General features: G+C 46.5%; 1 protein-coding gene and 2 non-coding genes across 3 annotated transcripts; all 3 read left to right on the forward strand.

Annotated features, from left to right (window-relative positions):
• Positions 1-5,255: 5,255 nt before the first annotated feature.
• LOC141998870 (H2B.U histone 2-like) lies at positions 5,256-5,681 on the forward strand. The gene has a single exon (XM_074971844.1). The coding sequence runs from the start codon at positions 5,256-5,258 to the stop codon at positions 5,679-5,681; it is 426 nt and encodes a 141-aa protein (XP_074827945.1).
• A 15,229-nt stretch (positions 5,682-20,910) lies between these two features.
• TRNAL-CAA (transfer RNA leucine (anticodon CAA)) lies at positions 20,911-21,019 on the forward strand. The gene is made up of 2 exons: positions 20,911-20,948; positions 20,974-21,019. It is a non-coding gene; the product is annotated as a tRNA-Leu (tRNA).
• A 562-nt stretch (positions 21,020-21,581) lies between these two features.
• On the forward strand, positions 21,582-21,653 carry TRNAE-CUC (transfer RNA glutamic acid (anticodon CUC)). Its single transcript has one exon. It is a non-coding gene; the product is annotated as a tRNA-Glu (tRNA).
• The last annotated feature ends 1,993 nt before the right edge of the window (positions 21,654-23,646 follow it).

The following is a 23,646-nucleotide window of genomic DNA, read 5'->3' on the forward strand; positions in this document are numbered from 1 at the left end:
ACTGATGTTGCTTTAGACATGCCAAAAAACCCCCAAACAACCCGCATTCTGCCAGAGGGACCAACCTCTCCCCCAGCAATTCTTCACGAGAGACTATGAGAGACTGAATCAGTGCAAGACTTTCCATACCGGAGCCTGATAGACCATTCCACTGCAGCCTGATTCAGTGAGACCATCACAGTTTGGAAGAGGAGACTCTTATCTCTGGACTGAGCCAGTGAGTCAATTTCCATCACTGGAAAAATAGAAACCAACACACTGGCTGTGGATTTAATGAACCAAACACTTTCCATCACTGTAAATGAGAGACTGGCTAGAAAGAGCTGGCATCAGTTGAACTGAAAGGACTGTATGAGAGGCGCTGTCCTAAGGGAAATGAAATAATCGTCTTGGCGTTATAATAAAACAGGATTTTAGCAGCACTTTTTGGTGTCATGGGTTTCCTCTATCTTAAGGAGTAAGGATGGGATAGACTGTGCTTCCCAATTTAATATACAACTAATGACTAAGAATTGTGGGATTTTCTTGTGTTGAAACAAGGAACAATTTTATTAACTGCTTTAAGGCCTTTCTCTTTGCCACAGATTAACAGTGAATTAACCTGCATCTGACGAAGTGGGTATTCACCCACAAAAGCTTATGCTCCAATACGTCTGTTAGTCTATAAGGTGCCACAGGACTCTTTGCCGCTTTTACAGATCCAGACTAACACGGCTACCCCTCTGATACCTAGCTAAAATGTTAATCCATTTAGGCCACCACTTTCCCCTGGGAATTGAGGGTTTATTAAGGGACTAATAAAATACCCAGATTTTAAATTAATCAGACAAAGTGTGGGCACAACCAGTACATACAAAGAACAGCTCCATATTTAATTTCCTTCCAATATTTTCCTACTCATACCTGTATTAATCTGAAGCCAGGTGAAACTCACCCAGGATCCAATCTCTGCAAGAAAAGAAGGGCAAGGTCCTCAGTTCGATTTAATTGGAATAGGTCTATTAGCTTTAGTGATGCTCTGTTGATAAACCCCTTCATTTTCAGTTTTAACTGATTTTTACCACTACACCCAGAGAAGCTACCAGAGACAAAGAGGCTCCCCTCCCACTCCCCTGTCAGGGAGGCCGGCAGGAACCCCTGTTCCAACAAGGTGCAGACAGTAAACCCATGGGCGTGGGGAAATTCCCAGGGAGAAAGGAATTCCCCAGCCCGCTGCTAAGAGGAAGCACGGAACCCACCAAGGCAGAGAAGGAGCTCTGCCACAGAATGTATATGCAAAGCTGCCTCTTGAAGTAAGACTATGTATTAGTCTAGAAGATGCAACAATAAACAGGCACTCACGCAAGCTCTGAAGTGTGCGCGCATCTGAACGTACTGATGAATTGCACGCCCACCATATCCACATTTCAAGCAGATAACAGATTAAAGTTTTGACACACTAAAATGGGAAGAAAATGAAAATCTGTCCTTCTGTCCACCAAAATAAACCCCGATGTTTACCCAGAAAAATTATGAATAGTTTTTGGCCAGATTTTCACCTGTTTTTGTTGTTGTAGTAATAAACACAGATAAATTCCCCCCAAAATTAAATAAGATAAAAACCGAAAATGAAGGGCCCTATCTGTTGATTTACGCAAGCTGAGGACCTGATCCTGAGAGAACGAGGAGGAAGAAGAATTTTAGTTTGACCAACAGGAGAAGTAGAGTTGAGTATCTCTTGCATTCTGGCAGTTTGTTCAACCCCAAACATCTCCCAATTTCCTCTTCCGTCTTCATAGACTCATTAAATAAGAGGGGTCAGAACATGGATCCATGCTGGAGACCATGAAAGGGATGAGTTAGCTGCAATCCTGTGAGACCTCCCAGAAGGTAAAGAATGGAGCCATTGTCATTCAGTTCCCATTGCTGCTGCCATGTCTCATGGAACAGTTCTAGTGATGCCTGGTCATCCATACGAAACGCTGCTGAGAGACTGAATGAAGTGGGTAGGGACGCTTGACCTCTGTGCATCTCCAGGAGGAGATCATGAGCCAAAGACCTCATTGCAGGTCGTCGGACATTCCTAGGACTAAAGCCAGACACATTAGCAGGCCAGACTTACAAAGGTATTTAGGTGCCGAAAGATGCAGACAGGCAAGTTCAAAAGCACCTAAGCAGGTCAGGGGCCTAATTCTCATTGATTTCAATATGAGTTAGGAGTCTAAATGGCCAAGGTGCTTTTTCAAAATCCTATTGCGCACCTATCTTCATCGTGATGTGCCCGAACAGCTCTGAAAACCTGGCCCTTCGTCTCTCTGTGCTTCCTCTTCCTCATCTGTAAAATGAAGATTGTCATTGCCTTGTCCACTTAGATGGGAAGCTCTCTGAGGCAGAGATGTTCTTTTCCTGTGGACGTGTGCAATGTCCTGCACAATCTCGGTGAGGGTTTTGAGGTGCTAGTGAAGCACAAAGAAGATATGCTAGCAGCAAAAATCATCTCACAGTGTGTTGGAAGGAAAATGGTTTGGTCTCCAGCTATTTCCTCAGGAGGAATGCTAGGAATTTAGGCTAGGGTTACCAACTTTGTAATATTTAAAAACCAGACACTCCAGCAGGAGTGCTGGAACCACCCGAGCCCCGCCCCTTCCCCCTGAGGACCCACCCTGCTCCACCCCTTCCCCCGAGGCTCCACTCCTGCCCTGCCCTTTCCCCCTGAGGCCCTGCCCCCATTCGCTTCTCTTTCCCCCTCCCTCCATCTCTCACTACTTTTCCCCTCTCACCCCCTCCCTGGATGGGTCGGGAGGGACTCACCTGTAGAGCCGGGCCTGGGAGCTGCAGCCACCCGATGCAGGTAGGAGGTGGCCGTGGCTGAGTAGTGGCTGGTGTGGATGATGACTCGATGCCTCCCACCTCTGCAGTAACTGGACTTTGGGTGTCCAGTGGGTAGATATGACCAGACACCATCAGGTCCCCTTTTCAACCAGACTTTCAGGTAGAAAACTGGACACCTGGCCATTCTAATTTAGGCCCAAATCTTCAAAGGTATTTAGGTGCTTAACTCCCACAAGTTAGGCTTCTAAATATCTTTGAGGATCCGGGTTTTAGTTAGCTTTAAACCGGAGGTGGAGTTTTTCTGAGGGTGTGACTTGCTCACTTGTTATGTATTTTGGGGGGATTACATTATGCATATATGCATTTTCACAGAGAGCTTTGATGGGTTCAATTGGGACATCAGAAATAAATTTACAATCCTCAACCCTGTGTCTTCCTTAATATTTTGCCACCCCTAACCATTGTGTCTCGCCAAAATTGTGGGCCCTGAGCTTGTAAGGAGTTCTCTGCAGAGAGGCTTCTGTGCCCATGCAGATCCCCGATGACTCTGCATGTTGCCAGGGCCTGCAGAAGTGGAGCTCAGTGCAAAATTAGTGTCTTCCACTGCAAGATCTTGGGGGCTTTCAGTGGATTACTTGGTACTCTTTCATAAAAGAACAGGGCATAAGTAATAAAAACCCTGAAGACCTGGCACAGTCCCTTAGGGATTTTTTAAAGCCAGTGGCACCAATGAAGAAGATATGTACTACCAATAATAGGCCAGGTTCTCAGTGGGTGGAAGTGTAGTTCCGATGAAATCAATGGAGCTGTGTCAATTTATAGAGACAAGGCGGTGGGAGGTAATATCTTTTATTGGACCAACTTCTTTTGGGGAGAGAGACAAGCTTTTGAGCTTACAGAGAGCTCTTCTTCACGTCTGGGAAACTAAGGCCAAGTCTACACTACAGACCTATAGTGGTATAACTATGTCACTCACGCGTGGGAAAAATCACACTGACTTAGCGCTGTCTACATGGGGTGGCTAAGGTCGGTAAAATTACGTCACTGAGGGGTGTGGATTTTTCACACCCCTGAGCGAAGTATACCGAAGAAAGTGTAGCGTACACCTGGCCTATGACTGGAGGGGTGTTAACGGGCCACTTCACCTTGAATGGTCCCTTGAAATGTGTTAATTACTTATGCTAAACAATCTCTTTCGCCTTGCATTTAGCAATGACAGTCTAACCCCAGATCTACACTACAAGCTTTCATCGGTATAACTACATTGCTCAAGAGTTTGAAAAATCCAAACCAATGAGCGATGTAGTTATACCGATCTAAACCTTGGTGTTGACAGCACTATGTCAACAGGAGAGCTTCTCCCATTGAAATAGCTATTGTCTCTTGCAGAGGTGGGTTAACTATGCCGGTGGGAGAAGCTCTCCTATTGGCATAGTAGTAAAATGCCACAGTCGCAGCAGTGCTGTACATGTAGACATGCCATGAGTTGTTTCCCAGACCTGAAGAAGATCTCTGTGAAAGCTTGTCTCTCTCCCCAACAGAAGTTGGTCCAATAAAAGTTATTACCTCACCCACCTCGTCTTTTTAATATCCTGGGACCAACCTGGCGACAGCAACGCTGCATGTGTCAATTTATGTCAGTGGAGATCCTGGCTCAATAAATACACAGCAATAGCTCATAAAAATAATGCCATGATGAAAATGAATAAAGAAAAAACGTAATGATACTTATTGGTGGTAGTAAAATAATAACATTTACAGTAGAACCTCAGAGTTATGAACAGCTCAGAAATGGAGGTTGTTCGAAACTCTGAAATGTTCGAAACACTGAACAAAAAGTTATGGTTTTTTCCCCCCAAAAGTTCACAACTGAACATTGACTTAATGCAGCTTTGAAACTTTACTATGCAGAATAAAAATGCTGCTTTCCCTGTATTTTTTTAGTAGTTTACATTTAACTCAGTATTGCACTGTATAGTATTTGGGCTTTTTTCATCTCTCTTGCCTGATTGTGTACTTCCACCTCCAAATGAGGTGTGTGGTTGACTGGTCAGTTCGTCACTCTGGGGTTTGTAACTCTGAGGTTCTACTGTAAATATTAAAATAATAAATTCTATTAAACAATCAGCTAATTGGCAGCTTGCCCCTAATATACTCCACAAAAATTGCCATAGCAACTTAATTGCCGTACTCATCCTACCAAAAGCCGGTGAGCATGTGGAATGCTACAATTTCCTTCATTTTCATATGAGAAGGAGTGAATTTGAGTCCCTCATTACGAGGATCACCATTACAGTGTGGCTAACAAGGCCATTGTCCTAATGAGCCAATCACTGGGCACAGGGTCAGTGCCTCATTTGAATGCCTGTCACTATATAGGAGTACAGCTGATGCGAAGCCACTGCAGGCTGAGAACTGAGCTGGAGAGAGCAGGGTGGAGAGCAATGGCTGCTGCCCAGACAAGAAAGAAGAAGGCCCAGATCCGGAGGAGGCAGAAGACCCAGCAGACGATGCTTCAGAAGCCACAGCCCAAGCGGAAAACGTCCCAGCCCCAGCAAGGCAGGTGGAAGCCGGTGTTGAAGCGATTGAGGAAAAGCCGGGGGAAGAGGCGTTTTTCTGCTTTGTATATCTCTGAGATGATGGGTCAGCTGCAGCGGGGAAATCGGCGCATGTCGGCCAAAGCCACGGGACTGATGAACTCCTCCATGTGCAGTCTCTACAGCGGAGTATTCACGGAGGCTGACCGCAGGAGAAAGAAGAGACGCGGGTCTTTCATCAGCACCTCAGAGGTGCAAGCCGCTCTGGAGAAGGTGATGAAGGGGAATGTTGCCAATTATTCCACCACCTCCATCCACAGCAAGTCTCGTTAGAGAAACATTCTCTTTCCTTTCGCCCTAAGGCCCTACACCATGGCAGGGGTAAGAGAAAGAGCAAGAAGGGAGAAGGGAGAGGAGCAAACACCAGCCTGAGAGACCCTAATGCCTGCCTGATTAAAGATCTATCATTGCCTTCGAGATGACCAGAAAAGCTGCACTTTGCCCTTTGCTGAGGGACCAGCCCTGTGTACAGCAATTCTTCATGCAGGAAGCTGAGCTAGAGCAGAGATGGAATCAAAAGTGGAATCTCCATGATTATGAATGAGAGAGGGTCATGCAGCATCCTGACACAATGGGATCATCAAACATTGCGAAAAATACCATTCTTCATCAGAAGAAAAGAGTTTATCCTGAACCAGCACCAAAGACTTTTCACACCTGGGAAAAAAAGATTCTCATGCTGCACCTTGAATTTGCAAGCGGTACTTTCCGTGATGGATGGAGACTGTCTTCTCTGCATTGCTTCACTGAAAGAGTCTGAGGGAAGAGATTTGCGAACATTCTAAATGAAAGGATTGCCAATGAGATGTTATCCTAAGGGGAGAAATTAAGGTCATCTTGGCATTATAATAAACAGGATTTTAGCAGCAATTTCTGTTGCTAAATGTTTCCTTTATATGGGAATGGGGGGAGTGCTTTATGTTTTAGCTAACTGGCTTCAAGATGGAGCTTGCTACGTTTATGGAGGGGATGGTATGATGGGAGTATCTACAATGGCATGATGTAGCCAGTATGCGACTGCTAGGAGCAAATATCTCCAATGGCTGGTGATGGGACACCAGGTGGGGAGGGTTCTGAATTACTGCAGAGAATTCTTTCCCAGGTGTCTGCCTGGCAGGTCTTGCCCACGTGCTCAGTGTCTAACTGATTGCCATATTTGGGGTCAGGAAGGAATTTTCCCCTGGGTCAGATTGGCAGAGCCCCTCCCTGGGGGTTTTTCGCCTTCCTCTGCAGCACGGGGCATGGGTCACTTGCAGGTTTAAACTAGTGTAAATGGTGGATTCTCTTTAAATCACGATGTGAGGACTTCAGTAACTCAGCCAGAGGTTAGGGATCTATTACAGGGATGGGTGGGTGAGGTTTTGTGGCCTGCAATGTGCAGGAGGTCAGACTAGCTAGATGATCACGATGATCCCTTCTGACCTTAAAGTCTATGAGTCTATGAGCATTTAAGATAAAGTCTTAATGAGTTGTAGACTTCTGCTAGAGTGAACACAAAGGGCTTTCAATGCATCCTTTTTTTTTTGATCAGTGCTTAAAATAAATATCCAGCCACAGATGATAAAGGCATATAGGCCTCCGTTTTCGGCTTGGAAGGATAAGAACTCAAGATTATAAACCATTAAGAAAAGAGTGGATATAGGCTAGCCTTTCAGCCTAGAGAACTGTAACAACCATCTCCAGTTCCTCCAGATTTATTCCTCTTCCTAACGACTTTGGTATTGTCCAAATTATGCAGAAGATGCTAAGATGTTACGTCTTACAGTCTCTCACCTCTAGGGTCTTCATGTGTACAATAAACAGGTCCCTTAAGGAGGATGTGTCATAGAATCATAGAATCATAGAATATCAGGGTTGGAAGGGACCTCAGGAGGTCATCTAGTACAACCCCCTGCTCAAAGCAGGACCAATCCCCAACTAAATCATCCCAGCCAGGGCTTTGTCAAGCCTGATCTTAAAAACTTCAAAGGAAGGAGATTCCACCACTTCCCTAGGTTCATAGATTCATAGATATTAAGGTCAGAAGGGACCATTATGATCATCTAGTCTGACCTCCTGCACAATGCAGGCCACAGAATCTCACCCACCCACTCCTGCGATAAACCTCTCACCTATGTCTGAGCTATTGAAGTCCTGAAATCATGGTTTAAAGACTTTAAGGTGCAGAGAATCCTCCAGCAAGTGACCCGTGCCCCATGCTACAGAGGAAGGCGAAAAACCCCCAGAGCCTCTTCCAATCTGCCCTGGAGGAAAATTCCTTCCCGACCCCAAATATGGCGGTCAGCTGAAGCCTGAGCATATGGGCAAGATTCACCAGCCAGATAACGCATTCCAGTGCTTCACCACCCTCCTAGTGAAAAAGTTTTTCCTAATATCCAACCTAAACCTCCCCCACTGCAACTTGAGACCATTACTCCTCGTTCTGTCATCTGCTACCCTGACAACAGTCTAGATCCATCCTCTTTGGAACCCCCTTTCAGGTAGTTGAAAGCAGCTATCAAATCCCCCCTCATTCTTCTCTTCCGCAGACTAAACAATCCCAGTTCCCTCAGCCTCTCCTCATAACTCATGTGTTCCAGTCCCCTTATCATTTTTGTTGCCCTCTGCTGGACGCTTTCCAATTTTTTCACATCCTTGTTGTAGTGTGGGGCCCAAAACTGGACACAGTACTCCATATGAGGCCTCACCAATGTCGAATAGAGGGGAACGATCACGTCCCTCGATCTGCTGGCAATGCCTCTATTTATACAGCCCAAAATGCCATTGGCCTTCTTGACAACAAGGGCACACTGTTGACTCATATCCAGCTTCTCGTCCACTGTAACCCCTAGGTCCTTTTCTGCAGAACTGCTGCCGAGCCATTCAGTCCCTAGTCTGTAGTCGTGCATGGGATTCTTCTGCCCTAAGTGCAGGATTCTGCACTTGTCCTTGTTCAACCTCATCAGATTTCTTTTGGCCCAATCCTCTAATTTGTCTAGGTCCCCCTGTATCCTATCCCTACCCTCCAGCATATCTACCTCTCCTCCCAGTTTAGTGTCATCTGCAAACTTGCTGCGGGTGCAATCCACCCCATCCTCCAGATCATTAATGAAGATATTGAACAAAACCAGCCCCAGGACCGACCCTTGGGGCACCCCACTTGATACCGGCTGCCAACTAGACATGGAGCCATTGATCACTACCCGTTGAGCCCAACAATCTAGCCAGCTTTCTATCCACCTTATAGTCCATTCGTCCAGCCCATACTTCTTTAACTTGCTGGCAAGAATACTGTGGGAAACCGTGTCAAAAGCTTTGCTAAAGTCAAGGAACAACACGTCCACCGCTTTCCCCTAATCCACAGAGCCAGTTATCTCGTCATAGAAGGCAATTAGATTAGTCAGGCATGACTTTCCCTTGGTGAATCCATGCTGACTGTTCCTGATCACTTTCCTCTCCTCTAAGTGCTTCAGAATTGACTCCTAGAGGACCTGCTCCATAATTTTTCCAGGGACTGAGGTGAAGCTGACTGGCCTGTAGTTTCCCGGATCTTCCTTCTTCCCTTTTTTAAAGATGGGCACTACATTAGCCTTTTCCCAGTTGTCTGGGACCTCCCCCAATCGCCATGAGTTTTCAAAGAATGGCCAATGGCTCTGCAATCACATCCACCAACTCCTTTAGCACTCTCGGATGCAGCACATCCGGCCCCATGGGCTTGTGCTCGTCCAGCTTTTCTAAATAGTCCCGAACCACTTCTTTCTCCACAGAGGGCTGGTCACCTCCTCCCCATTCTGTGCTGCCCAGTGCAGTAGTCTGGGAGCTGACCTTGTTCATGAAGACAGAGGCAAAAAAAGCATTGAGTACATTTGCTTTTTCCACATCCTCTGTCACTAGGTTGCCTCCCTCATTCAGTAAGGGGCCCACACTTCCCTTGACTTTCTTCTTGTTGCTAACATACCTGAAGAAACCCTTCTTGTTACTCTTAACATCTCTTGCTAGCTGCAACTCCAAGTGTGGTTTGGCCTTCCTGATTTCACTCCTGCATGCCTGAGCAATATTTTTATACTCCTCCCTGGTTATTTGTCCAATCTTCCACTTTTTGTCAGCTTCTTTTTTGTGTTTAAGATCAGCAACGATTTCACTGTTAAGCCAAGCTGGTCGCCTGCCATATTTGTTATTCTTTCTATACATCGGGATGGTTTGTTCCTGTAACCTCAATAAGGATTCTTTAAAATACAGCCAGCTCTCCTGGACTCCTTTCCCCGTCATGTTATTCTCCCAGGGGATCCTGCCCATCAGTTCCCAGAGGGAGTCAAAGTCTGCTTTTCTGAAGCCCAGGGTCCGTATTCTGCTGCTCTCCTTTCTTCCTTGTGTCAGGATCCTGAACTCGACCATCTCATGGTCACGGCCTCCCAGGTTCCCATCCACTTTTGCTTCCCCTACTAATTCTTTCTGGTTTGTGAGCAGCAGGTCAAGAGCAGCTCTGCCCCTAGTTGGTTCCTCCAGCACTTGCACCAGGAAATTGTCCCCTACACTTTCCAAAATCTTCCTGGATTGTCTGTGCACTGCTGTATTGCTCTCCCAGCAGATATCAGGGCGATTGTATTCTCCCATGAGAACTAGGGCCTGCGATCTAGTAACTTCCATGAGTTGCTGGAAGAAAGCCTCGTCCACCTCATCCCCCTGGTCCGATGGTCTATAGCAGACTCCCACCACGACATCACCCTTGTTGCTCACACTTCTAAACTTAATCCAGAGACGCTCAGGTTTTTCTGCAGTTTCATACCAGAGCTCTGAGCAGTCATGCTGCTCCCTTACGTACAGTGCAACTCCCCCACCTTTTCTGCCCTGCCTGTCCTTCCTGAGCAGTTTATATCCATCCATGACAGTGCTCCAGTCATGTGAGTTATCCCACCAAGTCTCTGTTATTCCAATCACATCATAATTCCTTGACTGTGCCAGGACTTCCAGTTCTCCCTGCTTGTTTCCCAGGCTTCTTGCATTTGTGTATAGGCACTTAAGATAACTCGCTGATCGTCCCTCTTTCTCAGTATGAGGCAGGAGCCCTCCCCTCTCATGCTCTCCTGCTCGTGCTTCCTCCCGGTATCCCACTTCCCCACTTACCTCAGGGCTTTGGTCTCCTTCCCCCGGTGAACTTAGTTTAAAGCCCTCCTCACTAGGTTAGCCAGCCTGCTTGCGAAGATGCTCTTCCCTCTCTTTGTTAGGTGGAGCCCATCTCTGCCTAGCACTCCTCCTTCTTGGAACACCATCCCATGGTCAAAGAATCCAAAGCCTTCTCTCCGACACCACCTGCGTAGCCATTCGTTGACTTCCACGATTCGACGGTCTCTACCCGGGCCTTTTCCTTCCATGGGGAGGATGGACGAGAACACCACTTGCGCCTCAAGCTCCTTTATCCTTCTTCCCAAAGCCACGTAGTCTACAGTGATCTGCTCAAGGTCATTCTTGGCAGTATCATTGGTGCCCACGTGGAGAAGCAGGAAGGGGTAGTGATCCAAGGGCTTGATGAGTCTCGGCAGTCTCTCCGTCACATCGTGAATCCTAGCTCCTGGCAAGCAGCAGACTTCTCAGTTTTCCCGATTGGGGTGGCAGATAGATGAGTCAGTCCCCCTGAGGAGAGAGTCCCCGACGACCACCACCTGCCTCCTTCTCTTGGGAGTGGTGGTCGTGGAACCCCCATTCCCAGGACAGTGCATCTCATGCCTTCCAATTGGTGGAGTCTCCTTCTGTTCCCTTCCCTCAGATGTATCATCTAGTCCACTCTCTGCATTAGTATCTGTGGAGAGAACATGAAAACGGTTGCTTACCTGTATCTGCATGGCTGATACATGGACGCTCCCCTTTCTTCTTCTGGAGGTCACATGCTGCCAAATTTCTTCACCGTCCTTCTGTCCCCGCTGCGCAGCCTGCTCTGAATCTTCAGAACGTTGTGTCCGTAGAAGCATATCCTGATGTCTGTCCAGGAAATCTTCAGTTTCTTTTATGCAACACAGGGTCAATCCTTGTTTCTCCAGACCTTGAACCTACTCTTCCAATATGGAAACCAGCCTGCACTTTGTCCAGACAAAGTCGCTTCTGTCCTGTGGAAGAAAGACAAACATGGCACATCCTGTGCAGGTCACAACAGCTGAACGCTCACCATCCATATTACCTTCCTTCTACGAGCTTCCTCAGGAGTTGTAGTAACTACTCAGAGAAGCCTGCAAGATGAAAGCCTCAGTGGGCTCTCCCCAGGCAAACTCCCAGGCAAACTCCCTCTGTTAGCCTCTCTGCTGTTCGCTGCTCAGCTGGTTCGCAGCTGACTGGCTTTTTATAACTGGCTTTTTATATCTGTCCAATACAACTCTGTGGAATCACCAAGAAAGGAAAGAATGGAGTTGTTTTAAAGCAGTGGTTTTCAACCAGGGCTCCGAGGCCCCCTGGGAGGCTGCGAGCAGGTTTTAGGTGGTCCGCCAAGCAGGGCTGGCATTAGACTCACTGAAGCCCAGAAAGCCGAAGCCCTGGGCTCTGAGCCCCACCACCTGGGGCTGAAGCTGAAGCCTGAGCAAGTTGGCTTCGTGGGGGCCCCTGTGGTGTGGGGCCCTGGGAAATTGCCCTGCTTGCTACCCCCTAACACTGGCCCTGGCTTTAAAAGGCAGAAAAACAGTTGCTGTGGCACAGGTCGGCCATGGAGTTTTTATAGGATTTGGGGGGAGGGAAAGGTTGAGAACCCCAGCTCTAAAGCACAAATTTTAGTTCCTTTGGGTTCCCCCCCTTATTTACAATTAGAAGTGACTCCATCTGCCTCTGCCAGGTCCCACAACACCTCATGATCAACCATATCAGAGGCTGATGGTAGACATGGTAAAGTCTAAAATGGACACCTGACCTTGGAGCCTCACTAGGAAGAGACCCTCAACAACCACAACTCCTTATCCAGCACCAGGTCTATGTGACAATTCCATTTCATATTATTTATGGAAATATGCTTATGATATGGCATAACGGAGATATACTTTATGCAAGATAGCTCATGTAAGATATCATTGGAAAAGTTATTATGTACCGAATGTGATTATCCAATGTGTATGCCTGTATCATTTCTGTATCTGAAGTTAGGAATATTGACTATGCATCTGTATTTCAAATGGGATACTTTGGGTGTCACCCCCAACTAGCCCTTCAGGTACAACAATGAAAAAGCCAGACAGGGCTGATGGCCCATTAGCAAAGACAATGGACTGTGAAAGAGCTTAGTCTTCCAGTGGATGCTCCAGATGCCCTGCTAGTAATGGCTGTCACAGCCCTGCAGAGACAGGGGTCCGAGTCACCTGGTACGGGACCCACCCACTTTTTGGAATGCTAGTGTTTTTCCACTGCAAGACAAAGGGTTCCCGCCTTACACAAGAGCTATATAAGGCAGGGAAGTGACATCATCAAGGTTCTCCTCTGCCTCCCCACCCAAAGAGAAACTGAAAAACACCTGGAAGGAAGAACTGAACTTGGGGGAGAAGGGTTGAGCTGAAGCTGGAAGGATGTCCAGCTTGTGAGTAATATGGGACCCCTGCAACTAGTGTGTGCTGCGGACCTGTGGGATCGGTCGACACTACGCATGGCTCATGCGGCGCCTCATGGTCTCGGACACCATCCGATGTCCAGGGACATCTACATCAAACACATCACCGGCCACCGACAGTACCAGGAGGTGTGAGCCGGTACGACATCATGCATCAACTATGGGAAAAGGACTGAGAGACTTTTTCCATTGGAGCATATGAACTGGAACCATAAACTCACTGAGCATTAAATCCCACCAAATGAGGGTGAATCCATCCTCATCATCGTATCCACTCATTATACTCCACACCTGAACATAGCCATTATATGAACAACATACCCCCATATCTCAATGTCTGTACTTTGACCCATTAAACTTTTACCCCCAATCGGGGAGATTGCAGTTTATGTATTCCTTACGCCACCCGTTCCTAAACCGAATTTTGCATCCCTTGATAATCTGTAAAAGTAGGAAAAACTTTTTCACTAGGAGGGTGGTGAAACACTGGAATGCGTTACCTAGGGAGGTGGTAGAATCTCCTTCCTTAGAAGTTTTAAGGTCAGGCTTGACAAAGCCCCGGCTGGGATAATTTAATTGGGGATTGGTCCTGCTTTGAGCAGGGGGTTGGACTAGATGACCTCCTGAGGTCCCTTCCAACCCTGATATTCTATGATTCTGTGATTCTATACCTTATTCCCTGATAACCAGAGACTTCTATGCTTAAACTCTGTACTGTTTTCTTTTTACTTCAACATCATATTAATAAAATTATTATACCTGAGGTCTCAAGCGGCAGGCCAGTGCAGCTGCCTTTCAAGACTTTCTGTAATCTGTCTGCAACAATATCTAGGGTGAGAAATTACTATTTGTAACCAGTTTCTTTAGTGAAACAAGCTTAGTTTGAGTGTTTTGTTTTATTTTCTTAGTAATATATTTTTGTTCTCTTTGCTATCTCTTTAACCACTTAAAATCTATCTTTTATAGTTAATAAATTTATTTCTTGTTTATAATATAACCCAGTTTGTGCAATTCATAATTGGGGGTGGGGGGCACATTGAGGGAGGTAGGCACCTGAGTGCTGGGGCAAGTCCCTTTAGCTGAGTCTTCCCAGAGCTGATCTCAGTGTCTGTGTCGTTCTACAGTTGGGTGTGGCCCTGCCTGTGTGTGTTCTGGAGGATGCTTAAGAGCCTGGCTCAGCAAGACAGGTAAAAAGGGGACCTATGCTGGCAGAACAGGCGGGCTCAGTGGTATCTCAGCACATCAGGTGGCATCTTAAAGAGGGGCGACCTATCACAGACTAGACCGGGGTTGATAAGGTGTTCATAAAGAAGAAGTATTAGGTGTAGCTGAAGGTGGTTAATTAGAATCTGCTTGGTAACTGTTCTCAAAAGAGAGGGTAAAAATTGATGAGAATGTTAACAGGAAGAGATGGCTTCTTTGCCAGAACCTCGCTACTGCTTGCTTCCGGGGATTAAGTGACTGGGTCTATAAAGGGCAGTAGCATCATTTCCCATCAATAATAATAGCCCCAACACTTCCTTTTAATAACCACAATGGGCAGGTGTTCATCTTGGTGGTGGTTGTGAAATCTTATCCTAAAATTTGAGAACATCCAACAACACTGAGAATGGAAGGAACTCAACAGAGAGAAGTGGTCTGTTCAGACAGCCCAGCCCGTTTTGAGTTCCTGAGAGACTGTGACAGATCTGAGCAATCTTACCTGCAAAGCAGATGGAAAACTATTGACAATGGACCAGATTTGCAAAGGTACTAAGGTGCCTAAAGATTCAGGTGTTCAAAAGCCCCTAAGCAAGTTAGGTTCCTAACTCCCATTGATTTCAATAGCAGTTAGGTGTCTAATATGTTGAACCACTTTTGAAAATCTAGATTTTCTTACTATTGGCATTGTGAGGGGCCTAAATACCTTTGAAAACTTGGTCCCGGAGTCCCTGATACATCAAAGCACTTAAGCACATGCATAACTTTAAGCACATGTGTAATTCCATTGATTTAAAGGGGACTATGGACTTGCTTAGGTGTTCTGCTGGATTGGGGCCAAGGAGACTGTCTTCCTGTCTTGTAGCATATAGGCTCTGATTCATCTCCCATAGCAGTCAATAGGAAACTCCAATTGACTCCAATGGGAAACTTCCATGATTCCAGAGGAAGTTGAATTAGACCTATATGATCTAGTTTACAAAAATGCCAAGCGCCTAAAACTCCAGTTGAAGTCAATGGGAGCTATTAGTGCTAGGAACCTCTGAAAATCAGAGTCTATGTAATGTTTTGCACTATCTGAGGAATGAAAATATCTTGCCATTTCCAAGATCCTATATCATCCCAGATATTCTCCTGTCACACTCTGTTCCAGGCCTCTGTCAGCCTGGAATGGAAGACTGTATACAATAAGGGTCCGATCTCACCACCATTTACTACTGAGCAAAGCGCTTGTTTACTGCAGTTAATTGTCTTATTGACTTCAGTGACAATAAGCATTTCACTCGGTACGAAATGTTTGATTTGTTGAGTGTAAAGCATCGGATCCTGAAAGGTATTTACACACATTTCTGGAGAAAACTTGAGTTGGTTAAAACAGACATAAGCATCTCACTGTGTCACATAACAAGGGCTTTCCATTTCATTGCCAGCTATTTTCGTGTGGCGAATAGTCGGAAAGCAACTTGGCTTTGATCATGAGAGGGTCATTTCTGGAGTTAACAGTTATCCATTTGTTATGTGCATTGGCTTTAGAACATATATACAGTGCCTAGAGAGAACTCGGATGGGAAGGTTTTATACATTACAAATGAAAAAACGTACAAACCCTGAAGCAATAGCTCATTCCCTAGGGGCTTGTTAAGGCAAGGGAAGCCTTCACCATTGAAATCAAATAACAAAAACATGGGAAAATTCTGTCCAGTTGCTCTGCACTTAAACCAATGTTATGTGAGAGAGAAGAAGAAATAACAATGAAGGGTGGAACCTAAAAACAAAACAATGGGCCATCTTTTTGTGCTGTGTTTGTATAGCAGCTAGCACAATGGGGTCCTGGTCCATGGCTAGAGCTTCTCGATGCTACTGCAATAATAATAATAACAATAATAATAATAAATAATGTATTATTAATACCACTACCTCAATTACGATGTAATTGATAACATGAAATAATAAAAAATGAATGATAAAAATAAATCCAACCAAATAAAATAAAAGATTGGTGCAATAATATTAATATGTGACTAATGTAATTTTAATATGCAAAATCTCTAAGGGTCACCTCATTGGCCAGAATGATCAGCCAACAGCCAATAAGCACCTAGGGTTTTAAAAGCCTGTCATTTGCATAAGGAAGGGAAAATGACATAGCCGCACACAAATGCACAGTGGGGCCTGTACAGCCCTAGTCATAATGCAATTGGCTGGAGTGGCAGCCTGGTTACCCAATCAGCAAGCCCAGGGTGGGCCCTCATTTGCATGCTAACTGTTATATGAGATCTCAGCTGGCGGGAGGCTGGTGGCATTTGGCTGGGGAGAGCTGAGCTGAGCAGGAGCAGAGTGGAAAGATGGCAGCTGCCCAGAGAGGGAAGAGGAAGGTCCAGATTAAGAGGACACAGAAGGCCCAGCAAGATAAGCCACGGACCGCCCCCAAGCAGGGGAAGCGCCAGCCCCAGCCCCAGCTGGGGAATCAGATGAGGCAGAAGCCAGTGGCAAAGCAGCTGAAGAGCTGCCAGGGGAAGAAGGGCCTGGGGAGGAACGGCGTCCCTGCCCGCTACGCCTTCCGGATGCTGCAGCAGATGACGAAGGTGCGCATGTCGGCCAAGGCGAAGGGGCTGATGAAATCCTTCATGGCTGATCTCTACAGCCAGGTATCCACCAAGGCCGAGCACTTGAGGAAGCAGAAACAGCTCCCCGCCCTGGGCTCCTCGGAGGTGCAAGCTGCCCTGCAGCAGGTGATGCCAAGGGAAGTGGCCAAACACTCAGCCACCCCCATCTGCAATGAGTCTGTGTAGAGAACTGTCCCTCCCTTCTCCCTGGGCACAAGCCCAGCTGGGGGGAGAGAAAGAACAAGAGGGGAGAAGGGAGAGAAGCAAGCACCAGCCTGAGAGACCCTGACACCTGCCTGATTGAAAATTGCTGGAAAGATGTCTAACAAACCTGCATTTTGCCCCCTACTGGTGGACCAACCTCACACTCTTCTGCACGCCAGATACTCAGATAAAGGAGAGAGACTCCACCCCATCACCTGAAACAAGGGACCATCATGCTGCAGCCTGAATCAATGAGAGCTCCTTAAGAGGCCTGTATGCTACAGCCTGAATTCCTGAGAGAATTTGCGTTATTTTAAAGAAGAGACCGTCATCTCACGGCTGAATCAATGAGATAGGCTTTCTGTTATTGGCCACCAGGCGGCAGACCGAATGAAGCAGAGACTTGCCATCCTTGTAAACTCAGAGACAATCGAGACCGAGTAAAGAGATTGGCCACCATTAGAAATGAAAGAGTTGTAGGGGAGGTGGGAAAAATAAGAGACAGTAACATCACCTCGGCATTATAATAAAATTGGAATGTTAAGAGTGGTTTGTTGTGTGTTTCTTGTTTCCCAAAGAAAAAGAAGAATGGGATGGTTTGTGGTTTGGGATTTAACATCTTTTAGACCTATTTTCAAAGGTATTTGGGCACTGAAGGATCCAGATAGGCATCACGTAGGGTTTTCAAAAACACACGAAGCAGGTTAAGTGTAGACTCCATTTGATTTCAACGGGAGTTAGGTGCTTTTGAAAATCCCACTTAGTGCCTATCTGAATCTTTAGGCACCAAAATACCTTTGTAAGTCTGGCCCTGAGCTTGTTGTGCCAGCAGCTGTATTTTATTATATGTCTGTACAGCATAATCACACCCTGAGAGGGCTGAGACCTTTAGAAGTAGTTGTATCTGTCTTTCTACATAAAATAATAACATAAAGTGCAGATAAAAGTTTTGCAATCATGGGTGGTGGGTGAACCAATCCTTTGGGGAGGCTAGCACACCAGCCCCGCCCCTTCTGCCAGAGGCCTCCCCCGTCGCTAGAGGAGCCCTGCCCTGCCCACCCCAGCCGCTCTGGCTGGCCTGAGCTGCTGACTCCAGCGCTGGGCCACTGGCGGGCCCGAGCTCCAGGTCGCTGGCTGGAGCTGAGCCCTCGCGGGCTTCAGGGGAGGAAGGCGGGGCCTTGGGGCGGAATATGAGTGGGGCCATGGCCTGGGTTATGGGAGACTTAGCCTGCCCTGGCCTTTGATACTCGCCACCCATGGTTGTAGTTTCTGATACAGTGAGTGTAAATCAGAGTTGGCCAGATCTAAAGCCCACTGAAATCCCTGGAAATGTAACTGTATATGACAATGACTGTATTTAAAAACAAAACAAAAAAACAAACAAAAAAAAGCAGCAAAGAAGGTTCTCTTTTGGGGATGTCAGATAACCCCCCCTAAACTCTTCCTACAGAGACAATTATGTTTTCTAATATAGGGCATGTACTTGCAGCCTAGAACAAGCATAAAAAATCCAAATCCTTCTGTTTATTCTTTTTGAACTGTTTACATTCTTAAAAGAGACAGCTAGTGAGTTTACAATTAGTTTTGAAAATGAGAAGAGTGGGAGTGATCTGGAATGGGAGAGCTGCTGGGGAGTGTATGAGGGTTGAACTGAGATAGGTTCCCCAATTTCCCAACGTGACAATCATCTTGGCGTTACAATAAAAGTGGAATTTTAGGAGCAGCTTTTTGTGTGTTTCTTGTTTCTTGATGAATAAGAATGGGGTGTCTTTTGGCTTTAATCTGAGCTATTAAAGCTTTGAAAGAGACATACAGATGCCAGTGGTCTCCAGTCTGAGGTCCTGTCTACACTATAAACGCTTTGCCGGTATAGGCACACCGATCTAGCGATACTGGCAGAGCCCCCTGGTGTAGATGCAGCATATGGCGACAGAAGGAGTTTTTCTGTAGCCTCCCTGACTGACATTAGCTATGTTGGCAGAAATGCTCTTATGTTGGTGTAGCTGCACCTACAATGGGGGTTTTGTTGGTGTGGCTATCTCGCCTAGGGGTTTGTTTTTTTCACACCCCCTGACCAACATAGCTACGCCGACAAAACTTCATAACTGAGGCCTGCTCGGCACATAAAATGTAGAGGTCTAAGTCACTTAGGGGTGTGAAAAATTCACACACTCCTGCAAGGCATAGTTAAGCCGACCTAAGCCCCAGCGTAGACTCCCTCTCAGAGAGGTGGATGTACTACAGTGATGGAAAAAACCCCACCGCTGGCTGTAGGAAGTGTCTACACCACAGCACTGCTGCTGTAGCGTTTCTCATGTAGATTTAGCCTAATTTTTATAACAGATCTCACAGAGACTGGGACGTGACATCACAATCACCTTGTTAAACTAGTCTAGCCACAGGACTGTTGATATCACATTCCTCTGTGGCTGACTCTGGCATCTAGCCCCTGTTGCACTTCAGTGTAGACACTAGCTATACTGACAGGTAATCCACCTCCCCAAGAGGAGGTAGCTGGGTTGATGGAAGAATTCTTCTGTTGACCTAGTGTTGTTTACACCAGGGATTAGGTGGGTATAGCTATGTCTCTCAGGAATGTGGATTTTTCATGCCCCTGAGAGACGCAGCCATCCATGCATCTGATTAAGTGGGTTTTAGCCCACAAAAGCTTATGCCCAAATACATTTGTTAGTCTCTAAGGTGCCACAAGGACTCCTCGTTGTTTTTGCTGATACAGACTAACATAGCTACCACTCTGAAACCAGCTATCCTGATGTAAGTTCCCTGTGTAGACATACCTTCAGTCTCTGGTGATTTCAAAGGATTTACACCTGATTCACCCAGAGTGGCTGAGGCCAGGTCTACACTAAAGAGTTAGCTTGACCCAGGAGCACCAGGTGGGGGGGAAGCCCCCGCCCCAACCCTGTTTCCCCAACAGGAGCACAGGGCGTGGGGTGGGGCCCCCACTTGCTCTGGCCCCAGGCTTTACAATCCTCTAATCCACCTCTGCCTGTCGCTGTAATGAGTGTCCACACTGCACCCCTGTACTGGTTTAAAGGTATACCTAGCCTGACAAGGGAATCAAATGCAGTGATTCCCAGAGAGGAGTAAGGGGTGAGTGTGTGTGTGTGCGTGTAAGTAAGTCAATCAGGCCGAGCAACTCTAATCGATTGTGTGTAAAAGAGAAGAAGGAAGACTGTGGGCGCGACTTTGCTTTTCTGACTGGGAGGTAAAGATGTGCACTATGCACCAGGCTGCACTGGTTTGCACTGGGTTGAGGGTGTGGACTGGAAGGGAGATAGTGTAGCAGCAGCGAGTACTCTAGCCTTGCCACTGAGCAGGCGGCATAGGGAAGTGGATTGGATAGATTAAAGCATGATTGCAAACACCACCAATCAGGGATCACTGTTTCTCTCTTTGGAGCCAATGAGAGAGTTTAATCCAAGCCCAGGATATACTCAGTGCGGCTAGCTGAACGGTGAAGCCCACGCCTGGGTGACTTTATACACTTTGACTCTGTCCTGGGGAAGGGAAACAAGTGAGAAGAGGGAGGCAGGAGAAACTGGGCAGGTACCCTTGGAGAAGGGAGAGAGGGGATATGGAAAAAAAACGGGGCCGGGAAGACGGGCTGAAACCTGATAAACACTGTGCTAGCCCGTTCCTGGCAGGGAGCTGCTGTATTGAGGACTGGGAGCGAGTAGCATTCAACCGGAGCAGCCGGTGTAGTCCAGTTTAGAGCCTGTCTAAACCAGCGGGAGTAGTTAGGTGCGTCTGTGATCCTTTGTGTAGAGCAGCAGCAGTCGCGGGTCTGTGTGTGTCATGGAAGTGAGACCTGAGGGCTCTGAGGACAGAAGAAAAACAGCGTGAGGGAGAGCGAAGGGCGGACACTTCTGCAGAGAGATTGCGAGGCGCTTGTTTCAAAGCTTGCCCCGCCGGTGTCAGGATGGCCGAGTGGTCTAAGGCGCCAGACTCAAGGCTCTGTCTTCCCCTCTGCTGGGTGTTCTGGTCTCCGTATGGAGGCGTGGGTTCAAATCCCACTCCTGACACGAATTTTTAAGTAATAATAAATTAATTTTGCTATCTCTCAAAGGAAGTTTTAATCTCATTAGATTAAAATGGGAAAATAAGCCAAGGATTCTTTCCTTCCTTCCCTTCTTTCCATTCACAGTATATTTAAAAACATGTATGTGTTTTGTTTCCAGGGCTCTTTTCCATCAGATCTTTATTTGCCCTGTATTATGGAGGGGCTCTAAGGGGTAAAGGGGAGATTTGGGGGTGGATCAGCTGCCGCTCTGATTTTAGCATTGTTCAGACAGCCTTGAAAAGAGCCGTAAAACCTATAACCCGCCGCACAGACAGCTCTTTCAAAGTTTAACTTAACTACAGCGTGGGAGCAAAGCCAGTCTCTGCTGATTTGCACAAGATTTGTGTCTGCTGCAGAGTTCCGTGTGCAGTCTAGGTGCTTTGCTCAATTCAGGGACATGAAATGATTGTGTGCGATTGCAGTGAAGGCTTTTGCGTTTCCGCTTTGGTCAGAACTAGTGAGGAAAATACTAGCTCTGTACCTGCGAGCAGGAGTCCAGCCTACAGTAGGCTTTTATCAGCTCTTCCCTGGTGGTCTAGTGGTTAGGATTCGGCGCTCTCACCGCCGCGGCCCGGGTTCGATTCCCGGTCAGGGAATGACATTTTTAAATTAAAATATCTGTAATTTTCACATGGAAGGGGCGCGGAAGAGAAAGAGATTCTCCCATTCTGAATATGGATTCGGTATTTTTTTTAAAGTTTGTGCTATAGTTTCAGAAGGACAGATTTTTACACTCTACTGCAACCTGGGAAGAGAAATTAACATTGTTTTTATGCTTGTGAATGATTCAATTGCTTCCCCAGCCCTAGGGGGCTTAGAAAACTGCTAGATAGATGAGGATCTGGGAGAGACATTTGTGAAGACTGATTGCAGGAAGCACAAATGCCCCTGAGTAACTTTACCCACAGAAAGAAAAGGAGTACTTGTGGCACCTTAGAGACTAACTAAGACTTACCCACAGAGTAAGCCATTGAAACCATGGGGATAGTGGTGAATGAAATTACTCATGTGTGCAGAGACACCTTACTGTTTCTCTTAGCGAAGTTAGGAGCCATAGGGTATATTTCTTAGGGCGTCACCAAATAATCAGATGCTAACACTTTTTGTCACTTTCTGATTTTATTGACTAGTAGAAGGACCTTCAGCAACACTGTATCTGGGAGGCTGGGGAACAAGCTGACTTTTCTCTCTCCTTTATTTGGCAGCGTGGCCTTGGAGTAGCGCTGAAGACAGCTAGATTCCAGTCTTAGCTCTCCTGAGTGACCTTGAGCAAAGTCCCTGCTCCGTGCCTCAGTTTCCCCATCTCAAAAATGGAGATAATGCTGCCGCCTTCCTTTGCAAAGTGCTTGGAGATATGCTGAGGAATGGTACTATATGAGAGCTAAGTATTATGAGTCATTCTACAGCCCTCCAAAATCTCAGCCTGAAAGCAGGTGCTTCCTGTCCCAGCCATAAGCAAAGTTATTTGGGGCCAGATTCTGCCACATGAGTGGCCCCATTGAAATCAGCAGGGTAAATTGTGTGGTAAGGCACCACTTCGTATGTGAACGAGAGAAATAAAACTCAATTCTTAGTTTAAAGGGGCAAAGTGTGCTGATAAAAAAAATCTGCACTATTCCAGCAGAGTAAGGGGGCTATTTTGTAAGGTGCAGCCAATCTGGGATCAAACTTTTTTTTAAAAGACTAACCAAATAAAGAGTCCCCTTTATTTATAGTAAATATTGCCTTACTCTCTGAGTGGTCCCACTAAGAACCAGGAAGCTGTTGGAAGGTTGAAGTACTAATCAGCTGGAGTAAGTGTGTCAGAATCTAACCCTTGTTAATTATTATTGATTAGTATCATAATTATCATCCTCCCCAAACTGGAAATCCATTAGGAATTGAGGCTTTACCGTTATTGTGCTCATCAAAGCTTGCTTTATTTTTGTTTTAAAAATAAGTGTCAGGTTTACGGGAAAGAAACAAAGGATGAAAGCAATTATCATGGTCTAGTAGCTAGATCACTGCACTGAGAGTCACAAGACCTGGGTTTCATTCCAGTTCTGGCACTGACCTGCTGATTAACCCTACACAAGTCACGTCACTTCTTCGTGCCTCAGTTTCTCCATTTGTGACAGTGACTGCCGTTATAAAGTGCTTTGAGATCTACTCATGAAAAATGCTGTAGAAGAGCGAGGCAGTCTTAAGCACAAATCCCCACGTGACAACAAGAGCTCTTACAGTTACCAGGCCGTGTTTACGGAACCTGTTAGAACCTTTCCAGCATTTAAACACGTATTGCTTTACACTGATGAGCAGTCTTAAAGTCCCTTATAGTATTAAAATATACTAATACAGCCAGAGTCCCACCAGTGCCACAACAAGCAGGGCAGTTGCCTGGGGCCCCACACCAAAGGGGCCTCCACAAAGCTACATTGCTCAGGCTTCAGCTTCAGCCCTGGGTGGCAGGGCTCAGGGCCCCGGGCTTCAGCCCCAGGCGGTGGGGCTTTGCTTTCTACCTTGGACCCCAGCAAGTCTAATTCTAGCCCTGCTTGGTGGACCCCCTGAAACCTGCTCGCAGCCGTCAGTGGGAGAAGCTCTCCCATTGAG

This window comes from Natator depressus, chromosome 14, assembly GCF_965152275.1.
Source record: "Natator depressus isolate rNatDep1 chromosome 14, rNatDep2.hap1, whole genome shotgun sequence".
Taxonomy (NCBI): Eukaryota; Metazoa; Chordata; order Testudines; family Cheloniidae; genus Natator; species Natator depressus.